At 40.7% G+C, this 27,350-nt stretch overlaps 1 protein-coding gene and 1 long non-coding RNA gene across 5 annotated transcripts in view; one reads left to right on the top strand and one right to left on the bottom strand.

Moving 5' to 3' along the window:
* The window catches only part of ADGB (androglobin), a 164,736-nt gene extending 158,805 nt beyond the window's left edge, over window positions 1–5,931 (top strand). For all 4 annotated transcript variants that reach the window (XM_045499942.1, XM_045499943.1, XM_045499944.1 and 1 more), the window contains one exon: window positions 5,311–5,931. In XM_045499942.1, the coding sequence (XP_045355898.1) occupies window positions 5,311–5,496 (186 nt within the window). In that variant the 3' untranslated portion in view covers window positions 5,497–5,931. The remainder of the gene's footprint in view (window positions 1–5,310) is intronic.
* Window positions 5,932–17,695: 11,764 nt separating this feature from the next.
* Window positions 17,696–26,745, bottom strand: LOC123609134. The gene is made up of 2 exons (XR_006717625.1): window positions 23,669–26,745; window positions 17,696–18,536 (listed from the first exon to the last, which is right to left on the bottom strand). It is a non-coding gene; the product is annotated as an uncharacterized LOC123609134 (long non-coding RNA).
* Between the last annotated feature and the right edge of the window lie 605 nt (window positions 26,746–27,350).

A 27,350-nucleotide genomic window follows, 5' to 3' on the forward strand; every position in this document is an offset into this window, starting at 1 on the left:
TTTTCTAGTCTATTGCCATAGCCTCCTGACTGATCTCACTGCTTCCATCATGTCCTTCTACAATGGAATCTCTGTTAGAAGCCAAAATGACTCTAACCATGAGGATAAACTATTTTATCCTGTGGTAACAGACAGCCACAGTGTCTCAGTGGTTTAAGATGGGTTGGCAAACTTGTTTTCTATAAAGGGCCAGATAGTAAATATTTTTGCCTTTGCAGACCATATGTTGTATCTACTTAACTCTGCCGTTGTTACCACAAATTCAGTCAAAGATAACGCCTACGTGTGTTTCAATAAATTCTATTTGGAAAACTAGGCAATGAGCCAGATTTTCCCATAGGCCTTTGTTGAGCAACCGCTGGATGAAAACAGTAAAAGAGTATTTCTCCTTGTAGCTACAGGTCCAGTGAAGTTTAGCAGAGGGTCCTTCTCACAGTTACATTTCATTGTCACATTGCATTGGCCAAAGCTAGTCACATGGTCACATACAACTTCAGTGAAAGAATTAATCTTGCTGACACCGTGATTTCAAATTTCTAGCATCAGTAGCCCTGAGACATTAAATTACTGTTCCTTAAGCCACCCAGTCTGTGGCACTTTGTTACGAAAGCCCTAGCATGCTAATACACAGTGCAGTGCTACCCTAGGCCTGAAGAACAACTGCAAACCCTTTATGAACTGCGCTGGTGCGGATCATAGTAATCTTTAAAATGGAGAGTGGGACTATCTCACTCTGGTAGTGGCTTCATTTTCCACTAAGAAATAAAGGCTTAACTATGGTGTCTAGAGCTCTCTATAATCTAGTGTCCACTTTCCTCTCTGATCTTTTTCTCTCTGATTCTATATGCTTTCCTTCTTTTGTTTTTTTTTTTTTTTTCCAAACTGACCTCACCTTTCCACTAATAGCCAGACATGTTCCCACCTCTGAGCCTTTGGCTTGCTCCCACCTCTTCCTGGAATATTCTTCCCCTAGATAGCCAAATGGCTTACAGCCTCACTTTCTGCGATCTTTCATCTATTGCCATTTTATTAGAGAGATCTCCTCTAAGCTATTATTTTTCTTTTTTTTTTTAATTTTTTTTATCAACGTTTTATTTATTTATTTGGGGGACAGAGAGAGACAGAGCATGAACGGGGGAGGGGCAGACAGAGAGGGAGACACAGAATCGGAAACAGGCTCCAGGCTCTGAGCCATCAGCCCAGAGCCCGACGCGGGGCTCGAACTCACGGACCGCGAGATCGTGACCTGGCTGAAGTCGGACGCTTAACTGACTGCGCCACCCAGGCGCCCCTAAGCTATTATTTTTCAATTAGCACCCTTCAAGATTTGTATACCTGTATCTGGCCTTATTATTTTCTTTAAAGGATTTACCATGGTTTAGCATGGGAAGGTATGTATTTGATACATGTTATTTATAAATATTAGAAGTATTTCTTTATCATATGTAAATATATAATATTCATATATAACATATATATGTATATAACATGCACACATTTTAAATATATCTTGTGTAGAATATAGATCATATGTGAACAGGAACTTTGTTTGATTCACTGTTGTATACCCCAAACCTGGAAGACGTGTCTATTTCACAGAAATTTGTTTCAAAAATGAATCAGTGAATCCATAAATGGATGTTAAAATTATGTAAATTCAGCTCATATCGTATAGAAAATAGTTTAAATTAAAATATTATAAGACAAAAGGGAAATTCATTATTGCCAATCAGCTAGTTTCTTTCTGTGTTTAAAAGACAAGAAAATGCAGTAGATGGGAAGGCCATAAGGGAAGACGTATCAACTGGGATTTTTTTTTTTTTTTTTCAACGTTTATTTATTTATTTATTTATTTATTTATTTATTGGGGGGGACAGAGAGAGACAGAGCATGAACGGGGGAGGGGCAGAGAGAGAGGGAGACACAGAACCGGAAACAGGCTCCAGGCTCTGAGCCATCAGCCCAGAGCCCGACGCGGGACTCGAACTCAGGGACCGCGAGATCGTGACCTGGCTGAAGTCAGATGCTTAACCAACTGCGCCACCCAGGCGCCCCATCAACTGGGATGGTTTTTAATTCAGATCTCATTCTTTAAGTGTGAGGTACAAAAATCCTAGTTTTGATTGAAGCTATCTTAATAGAAACATCGTCAGCATGACATTTCTCATCAGATGGGAGAAAAGCATGCCTATCCTCAAGAGGTTATGGATATATATTAAACTTACTTTACACTAAACCCTTTCGATGATTTTTTCTCCCTTCTTAATATGGCACCACTATCATCTCATGCAGTAGGTTTAGTAAAGCCGATTTTATTGTGGTAGATACAGTGCTTTGCTTCCACCCAAGGCGTGGAGAAGAGCCTGGTTCTGACATTTAGCTCTTCTGCAGTCTCCAGTCAACTTCTGCAAGTTGCAAAACCAGGCAAAATTTCTTGAAGAATTCAGTAATGAAGACAAAACAGTCACTCTAGAAGATTCTCTTCTGGTTAGCATCAGTTCGTTCATCCTTCTGTTTTTAATTATATCATTCTTGAAACAGGAAACCGTCAACAGGTTGAACCATAATTGTACCCATACTATCAGAAATGCAAGTGAAATGAGAAAGCCAAAGCCTCTTCATAAACCTACATTGGCCCTTAGTTATCACTGCTTTATTTGTGAACATTTTCAGGGAAGCCATTTCTAGAATGTTGACATTAAGTCAGTCATTAATAGGTCATTAACTCAGTTCTTGCCTATAGCTTTGAAAATTACCCTTTTTTTTTGGCAGGGGTGGGGGGGTGGGGAGGGCAGGGGTGGCTCAGTCAGTTAAGCGTCCAACTTCGGCTCAGGTCAGGATCGCACCGTTTCAGAGTTCGAGTCCCTTCTCGGGCTTTGTGCTGACAGCTCAGAGCCTGCAGGCTGCTTCAGATCTGTGCCTCCCTCCCTCTCTCTCTCTCTGCCCCTCCCCTACTTGCACTCTATCTCTCTCTCTTAAAAATAAACATAAAATTTTTTTTTAAAAAAGAAAATTACCCTTTTTTTTTAAAAATATAAACTATATTTAAGGACAGTTAAACTATAGAAACTATCCTTACCCATTTATCATTTTCTGCAGTTCCCATTTCCACAATTTATTCATTCAAGAAATATTTCTGGGCATTTTTGCATCAGGGACTGTCCTAAGCATGAACAAAAAAGATAAACCCTGGCCATTGTGGAGCTCACATACTACTGGAGCAAAAGACGCTAAAATACAAACACAATATATAAATACAAGGTATGGTATGATAGAAAGGGAAAGTGTTGAAAAAAAAGAAAAGTGGAACACTACCAGAACACCGTGATTCAGAAGAGATACTGGCTGGAGTAAAGGCCCCGGGGCAGTGAACACTTGGTGCATTAGAGGCAGGACAGCAAGGAGGTCTGTGCCCCTGGAGCAGAGTGAGCCAGGGGTAGATGAGTGGGAGGGGAGGTCAGAGAGGAACTGGGGGGAAGTGGGCAGACAAGGTAATCACATAGGGCTTGCAAAAGACTGTAAGGACATTAGCGTTTATTCAGAGGGATGTATGGAACCATGACAGGGTTCTAAAGAGCAGAGGGGTAACATGATCTGACTTCCATTTTATTTTTAATTTTTTAATGTTTATTTATTTTTGAGAGAGAGACAAAGACAGGGACATGTGCGCTCATGCACACGCACATGAGTGGGGGAGGGGCAGAGAGAGAGGGAGACACAGAACTTGAAATAGGTTCTGTCAGCACAAACCCCAGCATGAGGCTCGAACTGATGAACCGTGAGATGATGACCTGAGCCGCAGTTGGACACTTAAACAACTGAGCCACCCAGGCGCCCCTGGACTTCTGTTTTAAAAGGAGTACTCTGAATATTGTGTGGAAAACAAGTAAGTATGGAATGGGGCACATGTAACAGCAGATAAATCTGTGAGGAGGCGGATGCATTGGACACATAACAGTGGTTCACACCAAGTTGCAGAGTGGAGGTAGTGAAAAGCAATTGAATATTGTATATATTTTGAAAGTAGACTCAGGATTTTCTGATGGATTCTTGGTATATTATAAGAGAAAGTGAAGAGTCAGGAAATACTCTGAGGTTTTCACTTAAACAACTGATAGGGTTGAGAGGCCATCAAATCTGATGGTCTGAGAGGAAAGAAAGATTTCAGTTTGGGACATTTTTTGATATATGTATTGGACCAAAAAAAAAAAAAAAAGCATTCTTGGGGCATCTGGGTGGCTCAGTTGGTTAAGCATCTGACTCTCGGTTTCGACTCAGGTCATTATCTCATGATTCATGAGTTCAAGCATCACATTGAGCTCCATGTTGACAGTGCAGGGCCTGCTTGGGATTCTCTCTCTCTCTCCCTCTCTCTCTGCCCCTCTCCTGCTCATGCTCTCTCTCAAAATAAAGAAACTTAAAAAAAAAAACCAGAATTCTTAGATATCTATTACAGTCACATGGAGATGTTGAATAGAAATTACATATATAGTTCTGGAATTTGGAAGAGAGGTTTGGGCTGGAGATTAAAAAATTTGGGGGACCCATCAGTAGAGAAATGAATTTAAAGCAATGGGGCTACATAAAATCAGCAAGGAAAGAGGCCTACGATCTAAGATGTGGCCATCCCCTCATTTAGAGATGAAGGAATAAAAAAAGAGAGAGAGAGAGAGAGAGAGAGATGAAGGGGAAAAGGAGAAAACAGCAAAGGCAACTGATACAGAGCAGCTAGTGAAGTAGAAGAAAAGTCAGTGGGATGTATTGTCCAGAAAACCAAGTGAATCAATTGATCCCGGCGGTGAGAGTAGAGGTGAGTAAGAATGGGACCCAGATGTGATTTCAGATTCAGTTTGGTGTCCTTGAATGAAAGCCAAACTGACAATAACAAAGGTAACCAGTGAACTAGGTGATGTTATTTGAAAGTTCTTCAAATATAGCTCAGACACATTTCATTGGGGCTAGAACAATGTGGGAAACTAGTAACTTAGCACAATTCCTGTGAGGGACACAATGAGCTGCATGTTTTATAGATTATATTTGAACGCATACCTATCTCTTCACCTTTCTCTCTTTTTTCTCCGACTGATGCTTTTATTCCCCGTTCTGTTAAAATCTCTTGTACCCCTTTGTTGCCTTCTCGTGTTTCATGTATTGATAGACATTTGAGACCATAACCTAATTTTCATCTGGCCTCAGTAATTTGCCACATGAATCTATGGGTATAAGGGAGGGATAAAGGGATTGCTTTCAAAAAATTTTTTCTCTCTTTATCAGTAAACCTTAATTGCTTGAGGTTTTGTTTTGGAATAGGACTCCTTAGATGAAGCCCGGCAGAAGATCTTCAGTGTCCGGGAAGAGTATAGAAAGAAGTTGCTGGAAGCTGAGCGCCTGAGATTGGAAGCTCTGGCTGCGGAGGAAGCAGCAAGTGGGGCGGAGACAGAAAAGAAGACGCGGGTTCCTGACACACGGGAAAAGAAGAAAGGAAAGAAGAAGTAACCAGAAGGAGCCCAAAACTCACCTTCTTCTGAAGAGGAAAATCCCTTTGTTTATTTATTTTTTTTTTAGTGATCTATAACGTTTCCTGTTGATAACGTATTAGGCCAATAGAAAATAGAAGTTTTCCTTCTCAGAACTAGTTTCTGCATTTTATGGTTCATTTGTTGTTGTTGTTTTCCCAGAAACCTATTGTTTGAGTAATCATTAGAGTTTAGGTTTCTCTAATTTCAATAAAAATTGCCTCAGCATATTTAGAATGCAGTAAAATGTACGTGTCTCCCTCTGAATTGCTGCATTTTCAGCAAGTAGTAAAACAAGATCAGAAATGGGCTAACAGGATTGAATTTGAAAAAATTCAACGATGAGGAAAATAGCTACGGTTCTTACAGGAAATTTTGTTTCTAACTTGAAAGACTTTAAAATATTTTTAAAATATGCTTCAGTCTTGTGCTTTTTTTTTTTTTTTTTTTTTTTTTTTTTTTAAACTGAACTTCCAAAAACGTCCTTCATTGGGCAAAATCTGTTGTGGGTTAAGCTCACAGCAGTTAAGCGCGAACTCTGAATCCTCACAGGCCAGGTCACCCAGACTTAGGGAATGTGATCGCAGACACATCCCTTGTCACGTGTCCCAGCCTCGTGTTTTTTGTAAGACCCAGAACATGTTCTTGTACACCAGTTATAGAAAACTGCAGTGAGTGCATTCACCGAGGCACGTGATAGGAAATGAACTGCTCCCAAAAGCACACTTTGAATTCATGACTTTCTCAGATGAAAACTCCCAACAGTATTTTTTAATCAGTCGTAGCTTTTCCACTTTGATAGGTGTTCTTCCTTTTTTCATTTATTTAAATCTTTAGTATTAAAATGTTCAGCTCTCTCTCTATACATATATATGCAGTTTTACTTGAAATGTGCAAGCACATGCATTTTCTCTCAATTATTCTTTGCCTAAACTCTCCTTCATGACCCTATGCCCTGCCAGCCCCGTGAAATAATACATGATAACAACCTGGTATAAATGTTTCCATGTTTGTCATTCATCTCATATAATCATACATCAATATTTTATATTATAGCATGGCCTATTTTTACAAAATGGCATTTTATTTTACATGCTTCACCATATCTTGATTTTTCTCCCCAAGCAATACAAAACCTCTTTGAGACAAAAGTAACTCATTCTGTTTTAAAACCTTTTTTTAACGTTTATTTGCTTATTTTTGAGAGAGAGCATGAGTGAGGGAGGGACAGAGAGTGGGAGACAGAGGATCCACAATGGGCCCTGCGCTGACATCAGTGAACCCAATGCAGGGCTCAAACCCACGAACCGTGAGATCATGACCTGAGCCAAAGTTGGACACTCAACTGACTGAGCGACCCAGGTGCCCCAGTAATTCATTCTTTTTGATTGTTGTGAAATATTCCCTGGCACAAATATATCATAATCGACTCAGCTAATTCTTCTTTGAAGGATATTTACTTTGTTTCCAGATCTTTTCCATACAAGAAAAAGTGGTAAAAACAGAAAAGAGGTAGCAAGATAGTAGATTTAACAAATTATTTCCTAATAAATAAAAAAGAAACATAACGCCTGTCCTTTAAAAGGAAGGAAAAACGAAGTAAATTATTTTGTAATAAGACATTATACATATTACGGTATAAAAGTTCGGAGTGACTACACTGGAAATACATGGGACACAGGACATGAGGTGCAATGTTCATTCCTATGCTTGGAATCACTGACAACGCAGTAAATACAAATGCACGCAGACTGACTTACAGGTGGTTTGTAATTGTCACTCAAATTTTTGGAATGGGGTTGCCATTGGTGATACATTTTCCAAAATGGTGAACAAGCTTGGTAAATTTTCAAAGATAACCATGCCCTTAGTGTATGCAACTGCTGCATCCGTGAAATATTCAGTGAACTTTAAATCTGTGCAAAAAATACCTTTGCTTTATGTATCTTACAGAATTAGGTTCTCGGGTCATTATCTTACCTTTAGACTATGTGAATGATGGGCCATTCAAATCATATAGAGGTAAGAGAATTCTCTGTTGTATGTGACTCTTTCAAATGCTGAGGGATAGCTAACATCCTTAGCCTTCAATCAGTAAATAGCAGTAATTCTCTACCATTATTGGGACAACCCAAAATGCCCCCACATATTTCCTAAATATTCTCCCCACTGAGATCATCTCCATATAGAAGATCAGTAAATATTAATGAGAAGCTGAAGATAGTAATGTCTGTGGATCTTAGTTAATAAGTAACTCCATTAGAATACATAGCTAGATAAGTACCCTCCATTGTGTTGATCGAGTTAACCAGGGTATAGATACAAAACATCTCATAGTTCCTACAACCTTTAGATCATTGTCTTTGACACCGGATGGCCTCTCATTCAGTTTCTTTCTCCATATTCTCCTGCCATCTACCTCTTTCTATGCCCTCAAGTACTTTAAGGTCAACCCTCCTCCCCCTATCTCAGGGGCTCTTGTAAGAGCAGAGAAAACAATTTTCTCTTCTGCAGTCACAGGCCTGCCTCTGGGACAATAGTAATAATCCCCAGGGTGCAACTCTAGTGATTATGAAACATCGTTATAAGAGCAGTTTAACACCTCAGGGTCTCCAACACCTCCACCGAAGAATAGGATTGTGGCTTTCCCTTTTGCAAAATCACAGTGTGCGTTACAGTGTTTTCTGAAATGTAACAAAGGACGGTCTTCATTTAAGTGGATCAGAAAATTGCTGACAACTTCCATAAACTTTTAACTAGCTTTTAGAAATCAAGTTTTCAAAAACAAAAAACACTGACTTCTGGTCTCTGAGCCCTCTGTTACATATAGACTATTTTTACACATTAAAAAAAAATGTTGCATGATATTCTGACACTCGTTAATTGATGTTTACCTTGTGTCTCAGTTTTGTTCAAAAGAAACCCTAGCCATCCACTGCCTCTTGGAAAATGGAAAGTAGTGGGGGAAGTGACAAGAAGAGCCATGTATAAGGGGATTGCCTCCGAGAAGAAACTGTGTGCCCTGGGCCATATTCCAGGTGGGAGCATTTATAACAGACTAATGAAAGTTTTCAATGGCCTTCACAGAACATTTCTGAAATTAACATTATGAAAGAAACTTGTTTTAAGCTGGTGCAACATTTTTTGTCTAATCAACTATGAAACAGTCTATTCATCTTGATTTAGATAAAATAGTTTCCAACCACAGGTGTGTTTTCACGGAATAGTTTCATTACATATTGAAGACTTTGCATGTGCTCAGAACTTCAGGCTAAACATCCTTGTTTTTGGTACAGGCACAGAGGGCAGCATCAACAGACAGTATGATTTATTTTTTAAGTGAACCCATATAACAAATTACCATGTATAATAATTTCAATCCATAGCTTTAAACAAATCTAAGTTTATCCAAATAAATCAAGCACTTTTAATACATTTTATTAATTCTAAAGAAATCCTTTTCCCATCTGGCATACAATACAATGACACTATTTTCTATGTTTATCAAACCATTGATTTCAGAATCACCAATACAGATAGCATATGAATATCTCTTTCATTCCACTGTGGGTGGTTGATATATTTATAAAGATATAAAGAAAATTTGTAAAAAATGTTGTTTGCTTTTGTAGAAAAGATTCCAAATTACTATTTTACATAGAAAGACATCAGATAATAGTAATAATAATAATAATGATAATAATAATAATAATATAAATCAATATAGCTCATTGTTGAAACTGGGCTCAGTTGGTTAATATCTCTATAATATTTTACAGGTTTGAAAAGAAAATTTACATGCTATTTTCACTAAGAATATTAGTTTAAACTTGTGCAAATGGCCAAAATCATATTAGATACAACCTAATCAAGGACTATTTGATTAATGATGAATTAATGGTTATATTGTTATACAATTAATTATATACAAAATTGTTTGTATGTATTTTTTTCTGTAGGAAATTTGAAATTTCCATGTATTTTTTCATGAACTTAGCCAATTTTTAACTGTTACTTCTGGAGTAGCATGTGCCCAAAGTCTGCATATTTTACAACATAATGTGTGGAAAACAACCTCTGGCAAACATAGTTTTGTCTAAGACCATCATTGCCATAGCAAATCGTCTGAAGCCATGAACTATTAAAATAAGCCAAACCATAAGAGACTCTTAAAAACTGAGAATAAACTGAGGGTTGATGGGGGGCGGGAGGGAGGGGAGGGTGGGTGATGGGTATTGAGGAGGGCACCTGTTGGGATGAGCACTGGGTGTTGTATGGAAACCAATTTGACAATAAATTTCATATTAAAAGAAAAAAAAAGACTGCATGGAAACAGTATTTAAAATAGTCAACTTGGGGGTGTCTAGGGGCTCAGACACTTAAGCATCCAACTCTTTATTTATTTATTTATTTATTTGGAGAGAGAGAGAGAGAGAGAGAGCGAGAGAGAGCACATAAGCAAGGGGCAGAAGGAGAGGGAGAATCTTAAGCAGGCTCCACACTGGGCGGGGGCTCGATCTCATGACCTTGAGGTTATGGACTGAGCCAAGATTAAGAGTCAGACTCTCACCCAACTGAGCCATCCAGGCGTCCCAAACATCTGACTCTTGATCTCATTTCAGGTCTTGATCTCAGGGCCATGAGTTCAAGCTCCGCTCTGGGCGTGAAGCCTACTTGAAAAACAAAAAAATAGTCAACTTGGATTGAAAAGCTGCTTTCCAATTTAATGATTCATACAGAGTGCTTGTATTTACTCTCCATTTATCAACACTTAAATAATCTCCAGCTCCATAAAGACAAAGAGGAAGAAAGCAGGGGAAAATCCCAAAATTCATTTGTGGTTTATAGATATGACAGAAAAGTGTCCTGGAGGGAAGTTAAAATTCCTCATGAGATGCTCACATATCATTTGCAGATTTCAGTAACTCTCAGCCTTCAGAAATCTGGATGCTTCAAATTTGGATGATAAGCTTTATTTCTTATATTGTGCTACTACTGTTTAATTAGCTTGTCACATTAAGAACATTTCTAATACTCTGAATAGAGATTTCATCTCTCTGTTATATAATGGGTTATACTCTCCTTGAGTGCAAGGACTAAATTGTAATTGTCATATATTATGCATTTTAATCACCCACAAATTATAGCATAAAACCTCACAGAGTAGGGTTTCAGTAGATTACAATCGAATAAACTGCTCTATTTCACATCATGTGGGCTATTAGGCTGATGTTAAAATGGGTCTACAGCAATGCTTATGATCATTTCCAAAAATGTATCAGATCGGCCATCATGTGAAAATATTGAAAAATACAGTTTATAGAACCTGAAAAAAGATTCACACCCTTTAAGAGACTGTGATAATACCAGATGGCAGGTTGTCACCAATAGTATTCTGCCACGTTCACAGAAGACACGTATCATAGTTTTGTCAAGACAGTTTTGTTTTCCAGAGGGGATCTTAATTCATATACCACTAAAGCAGCCAGGGAGCTCATTATGTTCATGCAATTAAAATGAGAATATTCCAAATTGTTGCCAGTACCTGCCTTTTACTGATGTCTTTGGCCAAAGGAGAATTCTTCTCTTTTGTTTTTGGTCCATTACTCTAACACAAGCCCAACATGCAAGTTATGGATCACTCAGCTCTCTCGTTCAGAAATGAGAATGCAAGACACACACCCTCCACAGTGACTCAATGTAGACATCATGAAGGTCCCCGCTTCTTGGTCCTTGAAGTCCATGATTAGGTCTGATTTTGTACTCTGACAAGACTTCTCTGTTCAGTTGATGTCCATGGCCCCTGGTTCCATCTTCTGAGAATGTCTTCTTGTCTGTTACACTCTTTGGCCACACGTGAAGAGGTTGCTTGAAAGTATATCCTTCTTGGAGGCTGACCAGGTTTTATATCCTGGTTCCTCAAAATTCATCTAGATATATATGCAGACATAAATTAATAAGAAGTAAGAGTATAATTGTGGCCATAATGAAAATATTAAATGTCAGTGAAGATAAAGGATAGCAGTAGTTTCCATTCTTACCTTCTCAGAAGTCCATGGATTCTATAATGGGTATTTCTTACTTTTTTCTGCCTACTCTGAATCCCTTTTGGTAGTTGTAACAAAAGAGTTGAAGCTGAGTCATTATGAACCTCTCAAAGAGACTGCCCATTACCTTAGTATCTGCCAAAGACTTGATGTCATTTCTGGTCTGGGTTTTTCTTCAAATCTATGAATTACTCAGACATATCTCCAGTGACTTGATTTCTTCTTAAGTCAATCAGAATCTGCTTCTGTTAAATATAACCAAAGAATCATAATTGATCCACTCAAATTTTATTTTAGATTCTCCTCCTTGAATTACATCCCATTTGATGGATTCTAAAATTTAGAAGAGATACTTTAGAAGTTCTCAGAGAAACTTTACTTACCTTTCAGAGCAAGTGTTCTTAGTCTGGGGGCTTTGGGTGGGTTTTGGTGACCCCTGAGTATCCTGCAATTATATATATCTTCTTTTGGTGAAATATGTAGTTTTAATCAGATTATTAGTGTCTGCAATCCATAAAATTCTAACAATTACTGCTCTAGAAAGTTATTTTCAATTTTTAATTAGCATAAGGGATAGTAAAATAGTAAAATACTTTCTCCTACTGCATATTATTTTTTTCTTTTAAGAGTGTCTCAAGGCCTCTAATACTTGCAGAAATGCTCTTATAAATAAAGCTATTCAATAATAGAATCTATTTGCAAAAGATATCATGAAATAAATTTCCCTGAAAGTTCTAAGATACAATGTAAATTGATTTAAATTTGTCCTTAAAAAGATTGAGTTGGACATCTTGTGAATTCTATGTTTTTAAGATTCTATCTTTTGGGGAAAAAAATAGAATGGTATCTAAATACAAAATACTGTATGGTGTCAGCGCTTTGGGCCACCAGTTTTTAAAAAGGACATAAGAGGAAAGAGAAGGTGTTTAATTGAGAAGAAAGGTGGAGATTCTTTCCTCCATAGAACTACCACGTGGGAGGGTAAAGCACCGAGGTACATGCAGATTCATTGGCAGGAGCTAGTACACTCATCCAAATGTTGCACTTGGAAATGTCAACATGATTTTTTTTTTCAGCAAACAGATCTCTTTATTTTCATAAAAGTATCAGATTCGAAAACAATGGCAAGGAAAATAAGCGGGTTTCAATCAGGGAGAAAAACAGAGTGCTGATTCAAGTACACAGTTTGTAGGCTCTGGTAATATTGTAAATCTGGTGGGATAATTAGTTGAAAGGTGTCTCATCTCAGGCAGCTCTCAGTAGAACTCGGCATCTATCTCAGTGCGCACAGCCATCCTGTTCCACTAAAGACAGAACATGAGGAAAACTGCGTGTGATTTACACTGCCAAGGGAATTTGGAAGATCCGTGTACTTATTCAAATTGGAATTTAGCCCAGACTCTATTTTTGTCAAAGGGGAAAAAAAAAGAAAAGAAAAGAAAAAAAGTTTAAGCATTTTAATAAAGGACAAGAACATCAGTTAATTGGGGATATGGCACACATCTTCCAGGCTCTGAAATTTCTGTCTGATTCTGCACGAAGAGTCGAGCACCACTCTTGATATACCAGTATCTTCTTTATTGAAATAAGTAGATGCTTATCTATTGTCTTTTAAAATATCTATGTGATAGACCCTGACTCCTGACCTTATCCTTGCTCCTCCCCACTACACACAACGATAAACTCTGAAAATGCTGCCCCAGAAAACCGAAGGAAGACTCTGGAAAGTGGTAAGGAGATGAGCTGATTTTGGACTCCAGGACTGGAGAACAGCCCAGCAGCAGGGCATCTTTCTTCTCCCCACCCTACAGAGGAAGACCACCCAGACCCATTGTTTTCTGATCACCAAATTAGCAAAAGAAGGCAGTCAGGGGTAGGTTCATTTTTTCTCCCTGTTAGAATGGCAATCTCTCCAACCACAGGTAAGCTGACACCACTGGCAAGGATAATCAGCTGAGACCCATAACAAACAAGCAGCTGGTGGAAGCATTATCCTTCATCAGGCCTGGGATTCCCCCCTTTCACTTAAATACCGGGCTGTTTAGTGAAGGGACCCTGCCATAGCTGATACCTGGTCAAGGAAGCCTCTTTGTTCCCACGTGCCCAATATTCTTTAGGTCACAAGTCCTAGAGCAGCTGAAATAGTGAAGAGGAAAATTACTATACCCAATATAAGGCAAACACTCCAGCTATTGTGATCAAAACAATGAGATATTGTCAGTCTGATAGACCATAGATCAATAGAACAGAGATGCCCCACAGAGATCCACACAAACACACCCAGTTGATTTTTGACCAAGATGCAAAAAATTCAAAACCACATCAATGGAGGAAAGATAACATTGCAACAAATGGTTCTGGAGAGAATGGACATCCATAAACAAACAAACAAACAAAAAGAAAAAAAAGAAAAAGAAAACAAAAGAAAGCAAAAGAAAATAACTTCAACATAGACCTGCTGTCTCCGATAAATCTTAAGTCAAAATGGACCACGAATTTAACATGGAAACATAAAACTATAAAACTTTTAGAAAAAATATAGGATAAAATCTTTGGGATTTTTGGCAAAGAGTTTTAGACTTGACATCTAAATCACAATCCCGAAAGAGGAAAATTCAATAAATTGTGCTTGATCAAAATTAAAAACTTGCACTGCAGTACATCATATGAAGATAAAATATGAGAGAAAATATCTGCAAACCACGCGTCTGACAAAGAACCAGTATCTAAAATACATAAGTAACTCAAAATTCAACAGTAAGCAAAAAGTAACAGAAAATGGGCAAATGACATTGAAGAGACATCACAGAAGAGGAAAGAGAGACAGCAAATCGGCACAACACATCATTAACAATCAGGGAAATACAAATTACGACCACAATGAAATATTATTGTATGCCCATCAGATGGCTAAAAAAATATCGACAATATCAAATTCTGACGAGGATAACAAGAAGCTGGGTTACTCATATATTGCCAGGAGTAATATAAAACAGCACAGTCACTCTGGCAAATTTGGTAGTTCCTCAAAAAGACTAAACATGCAACTACTGTATGACTCAGCAACTGAACTCTTAGATGTTTACCTCAGAAAATAAAAACTTCGTTCACCTAAAAACTTCTACATGAAAATTCATAGAGGCTTTATCCACAATAGCCACAAATTGGAATCAGCCCGATACACTTAAGCAGTTGAATGTTTAAACAGTGATAGACATATACCATGGAATAGTTCTCAGCAACACAAAGGAATGAACAATGGATACATGTAACAGCTTTCATAAATCTCTAGGAAATTATATTCAGTGAAAAAAGCCAACCCCAAAAGGTTGTATGGTGTACGATTCCATTTATATAATAACATTGTTGAAATGACAAAATTTTAGAAATGGAGGACAAGTTCATGGTGGCCAGGATTTGGAGAGGGGAGCCTGCTTTCACTATAAAAAGGTGTGACAAGGTACCCTTGTGGTGTTGGAAGTGCTTGTCATTGTGAAAGTAGGTGATACAATGCTATAGAACTAAATACATGTGCACACAAAGGAAGACGAATGAAGCTATGGAAACATGAATAAGATTGGCAAATTGTACCAATGTCAATATCCTCCATATGACATTATACTTATCGCAGAAGGCTAACTACATGCTTGAGGAGCTTGGGATTTGGGGTTTGCTGAGAATGATCCTGACTAGCTAGATTTATCTTGCTTTGTTCCTGTGTAGGAACAGAATTGACGAGCACTAGGTTGATAATTGTAGCGTTGGCCGCTTTCACAAGCACTGAGTGGTGCAATGCCCAAGCAGGAGCTCAGTACCTAGGGCAGAGGCTATGGCACGTGATGACCCCGATAAAGACCCATCTGAAATGACATTTCCTTAAAGACTTGGAAGAAGCATTAATTGCTGCTTGGATTTTTATTTTTTATTAAAAAAAATTTTTTTAATGTTTATTTATTTTTGAGACAGAGAGAGACAGAGCATGAGCAGGGAAGGGGCAGAGAGAAAGAGAGACACAGAATCTGAAGCAGGCTCTAGGCTCTGAGCTGTCAGCACAGAGCCCGATGCAGGGCTCGAACTCACGAACTGTGAGATCATGACCTGAGCTGAAGTCGCACGCTCAACCGACTGAGCCACCCAGGCGCCCCAAACTGCTTGGATTTTTAAGCCACATACCCATGGTTCCAAACCCCAAGGATTTGAAACACAACCTGAGCGATTTAAAATCCATATATTATTCTAGCTTTCAAAGAGAAAGTAAAACTATTTCATTAGTGTTTCTTTCCAGGCGACTTTTCCCATCTGTTGTATTTCAATTTGGCTGGAATTTTGTGTGTTTGAAGCACGCAGTGGAGACAAGTTGATTATGAGGTAACTTGATGCTTCAGTTAAAGAGCTGTTGAAGTGTGAAATGATTCTCGAGCCTCAGAACCATGGCTGAGTGATGGAACACCCAGAATAACTCCTAATCCGTGAGGACCGAAACCCAGGCAGGCCAAGGGGAAGCAAGTTTGATGTTGCAAGTTGATTTCCAGCAAAATTAAAGTTCGTTATGTAATTTTTTGTGTGTGAAGAAAGCAAGGAATGAAAGCTACATCTTTATAAATCTACGGTGATTCCATGTCCTCCCCTCAGCTCTTTTTCCCCTTTTAATTTTCACCTTCCATCCAACCTCCTCCCCACGATGGCTAGGAGACACGCGTTTATTTATATTTCAGAGAAGAGGAGGCCTGTTTGCTCAGTGTTCTTCGAGTACTTCACACAGAGACTGCGCTCTACCACAGAATGCTCTCTGGGTAGATAATCTAGGTCTAGGTCAGTGTTAGTTTGTTTTCCCTTAACCCTCATTACTTTACCCATAAGGCCCCTCTGTCTCTGGTGTGGCAGTGGACAGAGGTTTACTATGCTAGTTCGGGGAGCTTCCCAATTTCCTTACCAAACCCTGTTTAGACAGGGGAGTGGAAGTCATGCACTCAGGGTTTCCACATTAAAGTATTCTCATGACCATCTCACCTCTCTCAAATGATGAGAACAAATGCAACATGAGACAGAAGGAATAATCAATAAATCATAGGTATTTATGACTTAGGTGGAAAAAATGCACCTATTCCGTTTGTCATTTAAAATCCCAGTACTCTGGGGAGGCTGGATGGCTTAGTCGGTTGAGCCCCCGACTTGTTTTTGGCTCAGGTCAGATCTCACCCTTGGTTAGGCTCTGCGCTGCCAGCATGGGGCCTGCTTGGGATTCTCGCTCTCCCTTTCTCTCTCTGCCCCTCACCCACGTTCATGTGTGCACGTGCACGTGCTCTCTTTCTCACTCAAAAATAAAGAGAGGCATCTGGGGTGGTTCAGTTAAGCATCAGACTTTGGCTCAGGTCATGATCTCCCAGTTCAAGGATTCGAGCCCCAGAGCGTGGGGCTCTGGGCTGACAGCTTGGAACCTGGAGGCTGCTTCAGATTCAGTGTCTCCCTCTCTGCCCCACCCCGGTCCACACTCTGTCTCTATCTCTCGAATATAAATAAACATTAAAAAAATTCTTTTGAAAAGCTCAGCAGACCTTACAGATTTGTTTTAACTTTGTTACAAAGTTATTACATGTTCCTTTCTACACAAACTTGGACAATGCAGATAGGTTAAAAAAAAAAAACAACCCAAAAACCTAGTAACCATAACTTCAACGTGTAGTTAAACTACTATATCTGACAGTTAATTGATTCCTTTAATCATCACAACCACTTTGGGAAGTAGAACAATTATTATCCTGGCTATTCAGTTTAAAAAGAAAAGTGTGGCTAAGGAGTAAAGGGTTATGTGCCCAAGGTTTTACTGTTAACCGGTGATCGAGCCAGTGCATGATCCTTGCATTGTGTCTCCGGTTCTTAAAACTAATAACTAATATTCTGTATAAGCCCAGACAGAATCACAGCTAATAGTGTCATTCTGGATCATCCCAGATCATGTTTATAAAAAAGAGGTCATAACTTACAAAATACCCAGCAACTTGCTTTTTCTTATTCAGTGACCAGGGAAAACTTTGAGCATCATTATGCAAAATTTCCTTAATACATCCATACTTTGTTTAGGCAACTTTCATTCATACCCAAAACCATGCCATTAGGTAGAAAGTCATTAAATTGAAAGGAAATATTTATATCAATTTTAATGGGAAAATTATGATTTCTTTCAATCCAATCTACGATATCAAAAAAGGTTCATTGACAATAAAATCGAATTTACAAACACAGTAAGAAACAACTTGAGGGCAAACAAAATCCCTTCTTCGTAAAGGTAATAACGTCATGAAGGTTTAGTGTCCTCACTGAGGAGCGGAGGTGGAGGAGAGGTGTGAGAAGGGTGTTCTAAGGAAGATTGGGGGAGGTACGTAATCGACTTTCAGCCAGGCTTACATTACTTACATCTCACTTTGTATATATCTGACTTTGTTTATGGTGTTCCTTCATATACAAACATTTAAACATATTTTGTAATTAAATTTGTCTTTTCTTGTTGTCATGGCAGCTGAATTCTCTATCTTGCTTAAATAGGTTTCATCCAGCATTAGTTTATCATAAAAGAGTAACCAATATTTTTCCTACCATGATTGCAACATATACTTTATGTTAGATCTATCTAAAAATTCTTTTTATTAAAGTATGTGTGATGGACCTCATGAATGCCCCCTTCCCCCCCATATCTAATTCTCCTCTCCTGCCCAGACTTCCCAGCTTCCAGGCAGGTAAAGAAGGCTCTGTGTCTGTTTGTGGCGAATGGATGTGAGTCCACATGACGCGTGTGTCACTTCCATGCTGGAGCAGAAAACAGTCCTTTTGTGCTTTCACATCCTTTGCTTCCCTGTTGGCAGCAAGTGTGGGGGCCATGTGTTGAATGTCAGAGCCATAAGACCCTGGCAACTTGGGTCTCTGAGTCACATGTGGAAGGACAATAGCCATGGAGGTTCACCTGACCTGTGGAAGACTTTGCATGAACAAGAAATAAACACTGCGTTAATCCACTGAGATGTTGTAACTCTTTTACTACCCTCACGTTACTAACATAAATGTAAGTTACCTTGACTAATACCAGGTAAAATACTATCACTTCAAAATGAACAGATGACAGCCAGACAGAATTTTCTTCCGAATGAATAGACAGGAGGATCCAAACCAACAACATGAATACACATCACAAATCTAATGTTGAACAAAAGAATGAACACACAACAGAATGCATAGCAAATGGTTTCATTAATATGAAGTTTGAAGACAAAACTAAACTATAGTGTCAAAATTAGAATAGTGGTCACCTTCAGGAAGGGGAGAGTTTGCCAGGGGACAAGATGTTGTGAGATAACAGTTTTTTTTTTTTTTTCAACGTTTATTTATTTTTGGGACAGAGAGAGACAGAGCATGAACAGGGGAGGGGCAGAGAGAGAGGGAGACACAGAATCGGAAACAGGCTCCAGGCTCTGAGCCATCAGCCCAGAGCCTGACGCGGGGCTCGAACTCACGGACCGCGAGATCGTGACCTGGCTGAAGTCGGACGCTCAACTGACTGCGCCACCCAGGCGCCCCTGAGATAACAGTTTTAATCTCCTTTTCATCAAGTGATGGTAACATGAGTGTTAGTGTATGTTCAGTATTGTTTTGCAATTGAATTTATATGGTGTCATTATTATATATGCTACAAAGATATTTGACTTTCGGTTCAGATGCACGCTGTATATGCTGACACACATAGATTCGGTTCCAAATTTTTGTTCTCCAAAACTTAAAAATATATCATGGCTTTGTGCTTAGTATTATAAACTAAGGTAAAGAAAACTTGCTTTCCAAGTTTTTCCCTTCACTACACTCTTTCATATTCTGGCATGACTTTGGGACAAAACTACTCACTGTTTCCCTAAATCCAGAAGCTCAAACACACTTGTATTTTCCGTCCCTATTGTTCCTAATATAGTCTGACGCACCCCCATTAATTATGACTTGAAACCAAGGTAACTGACTTCCTTTCCTCAGAGAAACTTGGGGTTGTATAATTGAAGGCTATCATATACATCAGCACTTCAACAGACTAGCAAAACTCATGAATACACACAATTCAGATTTTCCTGATATATTGAAAGAATTTTTCCCAGCTCACTGCATTGTCTGGAGTTCTACTAATTCCCTCTGGAATGACTTTTTCTTGTAGTAATAAATACATCCTTCGCTAGTTATTTCAGTGAGAGGCCACATGGCAAACTTTCTTAGCCCTTTTATTACCCTTGTAAGAGAAGTTGACCACAAAGGAGACTTTGGCTAGACGACTTCCCAAAGCATTTAAAGATATTGCTTCACTGATGTTTGGCATCTATTTTTGCTGATAAGTCTGACCTTAGTCTAATTGTAATTCTTTTAAATGCAGTGTGATTTTTTTTTTTGCTTGCTGGTTGCATTTAAGGTATTATCTTTACCCTTGTTCTGCAATTCCACTCAATGTGTGTAGCGTGAGTTTATTTCTGTTCATCCTGATTAGCACTCAGTATATACTTTCAAGTTGAGTAGTGTATCTTCGTCTGGTTCTAGAGACCTTCCAGCTGATGTCTCTTTAGGTACAGTGTTTATACAGGGTTAGGGATGGTTTTTCTCAGGCATTCTCTCACGCTTCTACTTTTGGGATTTCTATGAGATACAAGTTGGAATCCCCCCTGTGTATTCACCATGACTGTTAACATCTGCTTCATACATTTGATTTTTTTTTTTTTTAATCTTGCCCATGTCAAGTTACAGGAAAATGACTCAGTGCGTCTTCACTGGATCATCCTTCAGAGATCTCAGAGAAATTTATTCTCTACTGGGAATACTTCTTTGGCCATCTTCTGCCCCCGCCCCCGCCCCCGCCAAGATTTATAATGTTTTTTATGTCCACCTATTTTTATTCTATGTCCTTTTAAAATTTCATAATTTATTGTTCTATTCCGTTTAATTTCATAATTCATTGCTCCAATTTATAATTTCGTACTCTGGCACTCCCCATGAAAAGATGTCCTAGTGTTACTTCCTAAACGTCTCTGTATCTTGGTTTTTCTCACTGGTAAAGTGAGGATAATATTACCTCTTTTGCGGTGCTATTGTCTTGGTCAGATGATCCAATACGTGTGAGGTTCTTAGAACAACGTCTGGATATTAAGCACAGTTATGCTGTAATTCTATTCAGAGCGTTCTATTGCTTGTATTTTATTGAAAATAGCTCGTTGAGTTCCTATGTTGGCTTTGTGGGATGCCTTTCTTAGCAGTCATTTTCCCTGCATATGTTCAAACTTCAGTTTGCAAGCTGAAGTGAAACCCTCTGTGCCTTCATCTTCCTTCCGTTTCTGGCAGTTTTACAGCTTCCTCCCAACGGGCCCCAGGTCTTCTGCTATCGTTCAGTGCTCCTATCTAGCAATTATATCAGCGACAGTGAGAGTCTGTGCGTGGAGATGGTGGGTGCCGTGGCCCAGGCACTGGATGTCCTACTATGTTCTTCCCATCATGCAGCTTGGACAAGTCACCGCCCTTGACAATGAGCAGGTTGATTCCTCAGTCTCCTTACTGGAGGGAGGATGCCACCCCAGCTCCAATTGGTACCATGACTTTGGCTATGGTTCTCTCTCGTCTACGGGGTGTGCTTAGTCTCCATCATCTTACACAATCAAGCACTTGTTTGTCTTCCTGGAAGCTGATACATCCCCAGATTCAGCTCTAGTTTCTACGGTGCTTTTCTCTCTGCCTTTCCTTTTTTTTTTTTTTTAATTTTTTTTTTAACGTTTATTTATTTTTGAGACAGAGAGAGACAGAGCATGAACGGGGGAGGGGCAGAGAGAGAGGGAGACACAGAATCGGAAACAGGCTCCAGGCTCTGAGCCATCAGCCCAGAGCCCGACGCGGGGCTCGAACTCACGGACCGCGAGATCGTGACCTGGCTGAAGTCGGACGCTTAACCGACTGCGCCACCCAGGCGCCCTCTCTCTGCCTTTCTTTAAAAAAAAAGTCAAATTTGGAGTGAACGACATCTTTTTTATTACAATTTTAAAATGTATCTGTCATTTATAATTATTTGTTTCTAAGGAGGGAGTGGTAGTGGGGATGTGTGGGAGTGCAGTGGAATTAAGCTTAAAGCAGCTAAAAAGTAAATGCTAAATACCATCTTGACTAGAAAATACCCAGAAGCTTATGACTAAGGACATCCCACTGTGCCAAAAACAAATTCATACTAAGCTAGGAGATATTGCACTCTGTGAAGCTAAAATCCCAACAGCATTCTAGAACACCTATACCAGAGTTCTCCCAACAGTATTAGATATAAGTGTGTGTGGCTTACAAATCTGTTTCCTGCCATGTTATTTTTCCTTTTCGGTCTTTTGTAGATCTTCATTATCTGAGACGGACTTTTAAAATGATGCCTTACTAAAGATTCTTGAGTAATCTTTGTATAAACAAAAAAACTGATAATTGGTATTCTACAATTAATTTTTCAGATTATTTGAAAATGCTCACAAATTACACATTTCACCTCCTATATTTTGCAAGTAGTTGAAGTTTTAGGGAACAAATAAAAATCATTGTCCTTAACTTTTACTGAATACTAAAACAATTTGAGAAAAGAGACAGGAATCGTGGCAGGAATCAGCAGTTTATTAGACAAAAAGGACAGGATTGGAAAGCATGGGTTAATCTCCACCCACAATCAGGTTTCCTAAAACATCTAACCAACCCCAAATCTCATATCCCCCTGTGTGAAGGCAGAATGTGCCCTGATAGCATGTTATTGGATGCACAGAGACCGTGGGCCTCTTGATGACAGGGCACCCTGACCCTGATTCACTTATCTCTGATGAGAGAGCCCAGCCTTGGCTGAGTCACCCACGCTCCATTCCTTTTCTCAAATTCACCCATCAGCTCCGTCGGTCTTCCCCAAGGCAAGAGGGTGTAATGGGGCAGAGGGGACGTGATCTAGGTTGGGTTTCCTCAGAAGCAGACTCTGAGACAGAACTTAAGTACAAATGATTTATTGGGAAATGATCCCATTCCACCATGGAGTAGGAAAGTGAGACCCAAAAGGGACAGAAGCCAATATGGGGCATCAGTGGACAAGGTGCTACTGGGAGCCCCTGAGTTACTGTGGAGAACACATCGGAAAGTCGCCCCACCCAGTCAGAGAGGTTCCTGAGGTATTATTCACCAACCCTTCCCATCAGCAGAGGACAGCTGCTCCTGGAGGCAAGAACTCCCCTGTAGTTGTGTGGCCACCATTCAAGACAGTAGGCTCCTGTGGCCAGAGGAAGCCCTCAGGTAGAGACTCTCATTTGGCTTGCAGGAAAAAAAAAAAAAAAAAAGGCAGTAGAACTGAGGGGAGTGCTAAGAGTTCTGGAGATATGGGTGGGGTCTTGCCAGCTTCTGCCCTGTGCAACTCGCCCTGGTACTTCTCAAAAGGCATAGTTACTGGAGTGCCTGGGTGGCTCAGTCGGTTAAGTGACCGACTTTAGCTCAGGTCATGATCTCCCGGTTCGTGGGTTCGAGCGCCGCGTCGAGCTCTGTGCTGAGAGCTCAGAGCCTGGGGCCTGCTTTGGATTCTGCGTCTCCTCTCTCTCTGCCCCTCCCCCACTCATGCTCTGTCTCTGTCTCAAAAATAAACATTAATTTCTTTTTTATTTATTTATTTTTTCAACGTTTATTTATTTTTGGGACAGAGAGAGACAGAGCATGAACGGGGGAGGGGCAGAGAGAGAGGGAGACACAGAATCGGAAACAGGCTCCAGGCTCTGAGCCATCAGCCCAGAGCCCGACACGGGGCTCGAACTCACGGACCGCGAGATCGTGACCTGGCTGAAGTCGGACGCTTAACCGACTGCGCCACCCAGGCGCCCCAATTAATTTATTTTTAAAAAGGTGAAGTTACTATTTTATAGTCCATGATAATGCAACAAAAGCATCACTATGACTTTTCTTATATCCCACAATTTCTGTGGGCCAGAAATTTGGGAGCAACTTAGGTGGGTGATTCTAGCTCAGTGTCCCTCATGAGGTTGTAAACAAGATGTTGGCAAGGGCTTGACTGAGGACGGAAGATCCATTGTTAAAGTGGCTTACCCAGAAGGCTGTTGGCAGGAGGCTTAGTTTCTTGTCACATGGACCTCTCCAGGGGTTGTGTGAGTGTCCTCACAATATGGCAGCTGTTTTCTCCCACAGCAAGTGATCCAAAAAAGAAAAGAAGCAAGAAGGAAGCTACAATGCCTTTTTATGACCTTATCTTGGAAATCTCATCACTTTGTTTCTATTCTATTTTCTAGAAATAAGCCCCTAAGCCCAGCCGCACACAAGGGTAAGGAAATTAAGTTCCGCTTTTCAAAGCAAGATGTTAATACAAATTATAAATATATTTTAAAACTTCCACAAGTGCCAACAACCTCTCTCTTCTAAAGTGAGATGCTCGACCTCACTTGCAAGTTTTTAAGAGATTAAGATGGAAAAGTCCAGAGGACATATCTGGAGTTAGTTGTTACGTTCCTTAGATCCTGCCAACATGGGAAAAGGAATGGGTGCCCCTTACCTTAAGCCCAAGTGGAAAGGTTTTTAAGGAGACTTGTGGAGAGTTGTTTCTGTGTGTCTGGGAATGTAGGGAACATGAGGACCAAATTCCAAGATATGCTTAAAAGTCTAAAGGTCAGAGGACATGTGTGTAAGCCTCCTATAGGAGAATGAGCCAGGTGTCCCCTCACTTAAGCAAGGCAAAGGCTTGAGTTTGTCAGAAAAGAAGTATGAACCTTTGGGGGAGTTGGGTTGAGATAATCTAGAAAAAGGTCACCCATGGGGAATGCCTGGAGCCACGTATGACCCAAGAGAGGGGTGGAGCACCAAAGTGCAGAGACTGAGCTAGAAGCTGCAGGCAACTGCCAGATGACAGGTGACAGGCATTTCCCATTTGGAAAGAACTTCACGTCTCCAGAGAAAGGACCTCCAAAGACTTGCAAACAGACATCCCACAGGAGACCTTCAAACATGTAATGCGTCTGCAAGGTCACCAGCGCCAGATGACAACTGTGCCCCCCTCTAACCCTTCACCCCCAACCTCAGAGCAATTAAAAGACAACTAGCAAGTAAGGAAGTAGTGAGAGGGCCACCTGTGCTCCCACCCATCTTTCTCATCTCCAAAGCCTCACTTGGGTTCAAGTTGGAGGAAGGAGAAACTTCAGATCATCTGAGCATTCACAGTATGCATTGTAACAGTCGACTGGGAATTACAGAATTATGAGACTGGGCAAGGCTTCTTAATGTCAAATCAGGGAATATTTGTGAGGGTCCAAGACCTCATCAAAGCCCTGTCCCCCAACCCAGGATAGAAAAACATTTTTTTTTCCTTCCACTTTTACCTAAGAGCTTCCACATTTATCTAACTATTCCATTGTGTTAAATGAGCCACTTATATTTGAAATGTGAGCTGGGGAGAGAACTGATGCCACTGAATTATGAAGCAGGTCATTCTGAAGTGACTAATAAGGTACACTGTTTTGCTTCAAGCATTGACAGAAACTCTAAGCTATTAATCCTCTTTTGAATCTAAACATGAGAAAGGAAACAATCTTAGCTGTTTATGAAAAATTGGTCAGCTTCAAGCCTGGAGATACAATTCCTGAGGGCCAGCTTAGTCCTACCCGAGACCTATTTTCATTCCGCGCATGTCTTAACCACTTAGCTCCCTTTTAGCAATCCGCTTGTCCCAGAAGGGCTCTGTCTGGTGCCACACTTACTGCATGAGTTTTAACTATTTGCAATCCCATTGAACTTGAATTCTGTCCTTAATTTTTCTTTCAGTTGCCCTACTGTTTACACTCACTTGAGAAGCCAGTCCACTTCCAGGTATGTGGGGAAACTTTCCAGAAAGGGTCTGAGAAATATACTACTTCTGAATCTCAGTGAGTTCACCTGCTAGTTTGGGTGGCCGACCGGATGTGCCGAGACTCCCTGCATGGGTATCTTGCTCCTGAGTCTCTTAGATGGGTTTGTGTCCCGTCCCCGCTCAACACGTGGCACCCTGATGCCCTGCTTCAACCATTCCCGGGTGCCCCAAGTTCCACATGCCCTATGGGCTCAACAAGGCTCTGCAGGCACATTAACTCGCTGAAACACAGGGAACCCTGCCATCCTCTCTTCCTAATCAGTTGGGAGATTTCAAATTCTTCCCCTCTCCCAACTCTTTCCTGTCCTGTCCCCCCCCCTCCCCCCCCCCCCCCCCCCCCCCACCCAAGCAAGAATCGATTCTTTTACTAGACACAGGCTGCTTCGGAACCTTTTCCCATAAGCACTAGCCACCTGAGCCAGCTCCTTAAGCCTGTCTTGGAGCTTTCCACCCCTAGTTTTCTAACTGCCTTTATGGTATGGTCTACTCTTAGTTATTTATTAATCCACTAATGGCAATACTTTATCATACTTGTTATAAAGGAATATACATCTGTTTTCTGCCCTTCCCATTCCTTGTTATTAATTTGTTCATTCATCAAACACTGCTGAGTACCTATTTTGTATCAGGTCATATCTTTCAAGCTAGGAAAGTAAAGACTAGGGCAGTGTTTTTAAACCTGGGCTGATCCTTGTACTTACCTGAGAATCTTAAAAAAAAAAAAAAAAAAAAAAAAATACAGACGACCTGGATCCACTCCCCAGAGGTTCTGATTTAATTATTCACAGCCTGAACATCAGCGATTTTTAAAAGCTCCCTAGGTGATCCTGAAGGGCAGCTAGGATTGAGAGCCACGAGAAGACAAGATCATAAATAACGTGGACCAAAATTAAATGTCAAGGATTCCCTAAAAGATTCTGAGAGAGTACTCTGGGGGCACGTGGTTTTCGCCTGCACAACTTGGTCAGCCCCTCGGTCTCTACTCACCCTGGACACACTTTAGCCACAGCTCCGGTGAGAGATGTGTCACATCTGTCACAGAGCAAAGGGAAGGTGACGGTATCGGTTACTTTTTCTCGGCCGCGCAATAACGACACGGCCTTTCTCTAAGTGCAAGGGCACCGTGGTATGGGAAATTTGGGGCTGACATAGACCACCCAAGCTCAGTGGTCGTAAATTTTTGAAAAGACAAGTCAGAGGCAAGACTGAATGCCTCTGATATTCTTATTGCTAGTTGAATCTCACTTCAAGGGGCATTACTGCAGTTCCACAGAAGGGTGGGGGGGGGGGAGTGGGGGTGCAGGGGGAAGGTAGGGAAGGGGAAGGGAGGAGAGAAAGCTTAGGACGTCCCTGTAGTCTGAGGGTCCTTCTGCCTCTGTGGTATGATGCGCGGTTAAAAGCAAGACACCGGTCTCTTGGTGCTCCCCTGGGACACTATGGCCGGGTCTCTGCTCTGCTCTGTCAGACGGAGGCCTGGCCTCCCCACGCCTCGGTGCACAGGCTTAAGACAAGAATTGGAGCATGTGAGGAAACTGTTGAGAATGAGCCCTTCCTCCCATTGCAAGTGTCTACTGACGGATGCTCCAGTGGATGCTTTATGCTGCGGGGTTAAGGTTCATTGCTTCTCCTCCTCTGCAGAAAATTCCCTTCTGGTGGTGGCGCGGTGGGAAAAGACAAGTGGAGAAAGCTTGGGGCCAGGAGCCCAGGTCCGGGAACGCGCCGTTTCCCCGTTGCTCCAGCAGGGGGAGCCTACGACAAGCGCGAGGTGCGAGGCAGCCCCGGGAGGATTATGCAACGCCGAGGGCGCACGCTCCGCCCGGTGACCGGCCAGCCGGCAGGTGCTGACGCAGGCTTGAGTCCGGGCTGAGAGGCACA

Source organism: Leopardus geoffroyi, chromosome B2 (assembly GCF_018350155.1).
Source record: "Leopardus geoffroyi isolate Oge1 chromosome B2, O.geoffroyi_Oge1_pat1.0, whole genome shotgun sequence".
NCBI lineage: Eukaryota > Metazoa > Chordata > Mammalia > Carnivora > Felidae > Leopardus > Leopardus geoffroyi.